The sequence below is a fragment of the Silurus aristotelis genome (assembly GCF_946808225.1).
Source record: "Silurus aristotelis genome assembly, chromosome: 10".
Lineage (NCBI taxonomy): Eukaryota > Metazoa > Chordata > Actinopteri > Siluriformes > Siluridae > Silurus > Silurus aristotelis.
In genome coordinates, this window is record NC_139583.1 from 19,834,097 (window position 1) to 19,837,892 (window position 3,796).

General features: G+C 35.9%; 1 protein-coding gene across 1 annotated transcript in view; it reads right to left on the reverse strand.

Annotated features, from left to right (window-relative positions):
* Positions 1–966: 966 nt before the first annotated feature.
* The window catches only part of rasa2 (RAS p21 protein activator 2), a 47,985-nt gene continuing 45,155 nt past the window's right edge, over positions 967–3,796 (reverse strand). The window contains exons 23-24 of the mRNA XM_083552659.1: positions 3,440–3,617; positions 967–2,338 (exon numbers count right to left, since the gene is read on the reverse strand). Of these exons, the coding sequence (XP_083408785.1) occupies positions 2,308–2,338; positions 3,440–3,617 (209 nt within the window). The 3' untranslated portion in view covers positions 967–2,307. The remainder of the gene's footprint in view (positions 2,339–3,439; positions 3,618–3,796) is intronic.

Genomic DNA, 3,796 nt, shown 5'->3' on the forward strand with positions numbered 1-3,796 from the left:
CATGACAATGACATGAAGCACACAGCCAGGATAACCAAGGAGTGGCTCTGTAAGAAGCATATCAAGGTTCTGGCGTGGCCTAGCCAGTCTCCAGACCTAAACCCAATAGAGAATCTTTGGAGGGATCTCCAGGTTTCTCAGCGACAGGCCAGAAACCAGACTGATCTAGAGAAGATGTGTGGAGGAGTGGGCCAAAATCCCTCCTGCAGTGTGTGCAAACCTGGTGAAAAACTACAGGAAACGTTTGCACTCTGTAATTGCAAACAAAGGCTACTGTACCAAATATTAACATTGACTTTCTCAGGTGTTCAAATATTTATTGCAGCTGTATCATACAAATAAATAGTTAAATTATACATTGTGATTTCTGGATTTTTTTTTTTTAGATTATGTCTCTCACAGTGGACATGCACCTATGATGACAATTTCAGACCCCTCCATGATTTCTAAGTGGGAGAACTTGCAAAATAGGTGTTCAAATACTTATTTTCCGCACTGTAATATATATATATATATATATATATATATATATATATATATATATATATATATATATATATATATATATATATATACACACACACACAAACTGTATATATATATATATATATATATATATATATATATATATATATATATATATATATATATATATATATATATATATATATATTTATTTGGCCTAATTGTCAGATTAATATTAATTCATTCTTCATTTCCTTCCTGCTTATAGAACCGTTGAATAAAAGCAATATTGCATATGATTATTCTGAATATGGTACCTTTTTAGTAAGTGCATTATCCTTCGCTTGTCCTTAGAAACACTAGGCATGAAGCAATTGTGCATCATGTAATCACATATGTAACAAATATGTAAAGCTACAAACACATATGCTCAAGCAGTTGCTTCCCAATCATATTCTAGAGAAAAGATTAATGGAAATGGAAAACAACAAAAAACCTGAGCACATTACAGATCCTTCATTTATTCAGAGGGATGTCAGATAAGCTTAAATGAGCAGGGGTGGGGTTAGGACAGCATTAACAAATTGAAACTGATCAGGAGAAAACGATATTACACCAGATCCATGAGGCCTGGCTTGAAGACGTGAAAAAATGCCTCTCCTTTTCGTACCTAATGTAACAATTTTTAGCTGATCAGCGTAATCAGTGTACCAACAGATCCCATCAGATCCCTGCATATCCAACTGCATATCCAACTTGAACACAAACATTAGAAAATAAAATAAACATAAAAAATAAAACAGATACAGGTTACACATGATGGAGTTAACCGTGTTGAGAAGGTAACAGAAAAACAGAAGAAAAAGTTTACTACAGGTAACAGACCATTGCCTTTCTGAATGAATGTGCACTGAGAAGTAGGGGAAAAAAAGCCTTATTGTCTACACACACTAATCATGAGATGATTAAACAGAAATGTATTAACTCCATTACTGTCACTTCGAGAATCTCACCATCTGTCCCTCTATCTGAATATCATTCCACGTTTCCAATGTCTCCATTCCTCCGTCTGAGAAACTGATTTGTGCAAAATCACAGAGCAGGTCTGATTATCATGTGTTCATCATAAATTTAAGAAAAAATATTGTTTTTTTTTTTTTGTTTTTTTGTGACATGAGAAATATAGATCATCATTAAGGTGAATATTTCAAAAATAATGCCATTTATACATCACTGTCTTTGGCATGAGAGGCAAATTGATTACAAACTTTACAGAGACAAAAGCATTATAACGAAGTGATCATTCAACTGATCAATGAAGAGATGATACAGTGTATCAAATATATTCATTTGGAACATTCCAAATGTCTAAAGTGCCATTTATGTGTGGATGTGTGTCTTTTCCCCAAACAAAGTGTGTGCACATCCACACATTCCAAATACAAATATAAAAGACAATAGAAAAGGTGGGAAAATTCCCTTTGATGCACATCAAAGACATAAGACATCGTAGGCTTAAAAAATATGGAAAGAATGTTTTTAAAATGGAGGTTGAGTTTGTCGGTTTAGCAGCCATATTCAGATTCACTGTTGGAGTCCCGTCTGTCACAGCATTCTGATCGACAGTGTGTACTTATCTCAGGGAAAAAGTCTAACACACATTTGTCAGAGGTGATTTAAGGCGCAGCATGGAGTGTAAGAGTCTGAGATGATTCTCTCCATTAGTCTTTTTCTTCATTGTGAGTCTGCAGCTATCACTCCATTCCTCACTGAGTGTGTCTCTGCGTCTCGTTTTGGGCAGTGTCACCTGCTGGTGGGGAGGGATGAAATGCTCTCGGAGTGTCAGGACCTCTTCCCTACGATCGGATTCTCGCTAAAAAATGTAAAAAAAAAAAAAAAAAAAAAAGAAGACTGAGAAATTAACATCCAAACTTATTTTTCTGATTCTCTTATGTCTGTAAGGATTCTGGATTACTGTAGTAATAGTAATAGTAGTAGTAGTGGTATTACTATGTGTGCAGTCTAGTCTCATTATTATTTCATGGGCACAATGAAGGGGTGAAGATGAAATAATAATAACTTGTTACCAAAATGTAAAGTTTCTGAAAGCTCCAAAATGATACTATCACACTTTCATTGACTTTCTCTTAGCAACATTTATATTCGTTGATTAAACTTTTTTAATATTAGTCTTAAATACACTATATGGACAAATGTTTGTGGACACCTGACACAAAAATTTGTATGTGCTTTTTGAAAATTCCATTCCACATTTAGTCGCCATTTGTGGGTATAATAACCTTCACTCTTCTGGGACGATATAAGACTAACCTTTGAAAAGTGGTTGTGGAGATTTAGGCTCATTCAGCCACAAGAGCATTAATAAAGTCAGGTACAGATTTAGGTTTAAGAGGTAGGATTAAGGTCAAAGCTCTATAGCAGGCAACTCCAATAGATCTTCCACTCCAACTCATGTAAACCATATGTTGATGGAGCTTGCTTTGTGTCATGCTGAAACCGGTTTGGGTCTTCTAATTCAAGTGATGGGAAAATATAGTGCTACTGCATCCAAGGAAATCCTATACAACTGTGTGCCTCCAACTTTGTGTTAACAGTTTGGGAAAGAACCACATATGGCTGGAAAAGTCAAGTATTCCAATACTATTGTCTATTTAGTGTAGTGAGGTGGGTTTGACATTTGAATGATTCCCGGCTGTGTTCAAAAAAGCTCTTTTACCTCATTGTGTTTTAAAGTGTCTATAAAATGAATAACAAGAGGCATAAGCAAACAAACACAAGGTCTTAATCCATTGTTTTTCATAATGTCCTTTACGTCCTCCAGATTATTTGTACAAATAAGAATTTCATTTATTTGTTTTTTAATGTACTGCTACTGTTATCCCCCTATACTATATGGTCTCTCTGGTAACAGGGAGGAAAATAAAAAAAAAGGTGTGTATATGTGTGTATTTACATTGTCCCTGGCTTGTCTGTGAGCTCGGTTGCATTATGCTTGCGTTTCAGATCTTCAAGGACATCTCTGATCTCCTTGATGGTGCGGAATGTCTCCTTCGGGTCCTGAATGATGAAGGCAGAGTACTCTTCCTGCTCCTTCTGCTGGCCCAGGTACACCGACATACCGGCACAGGCCTCTATAAACTCACACCCACACACAAAGTCAGCATTGCCAACGAGTGTCCACCTTCATTAATCATTACAGTTTCCTGTCTTTTCACCACTGTGGTGTAACATTCAAAGCCACCTTTTTGCATTTCTGACTATTTGACTACACTTGATGTATTCGCCACTCACAGTTATTATGCAAAGTCTC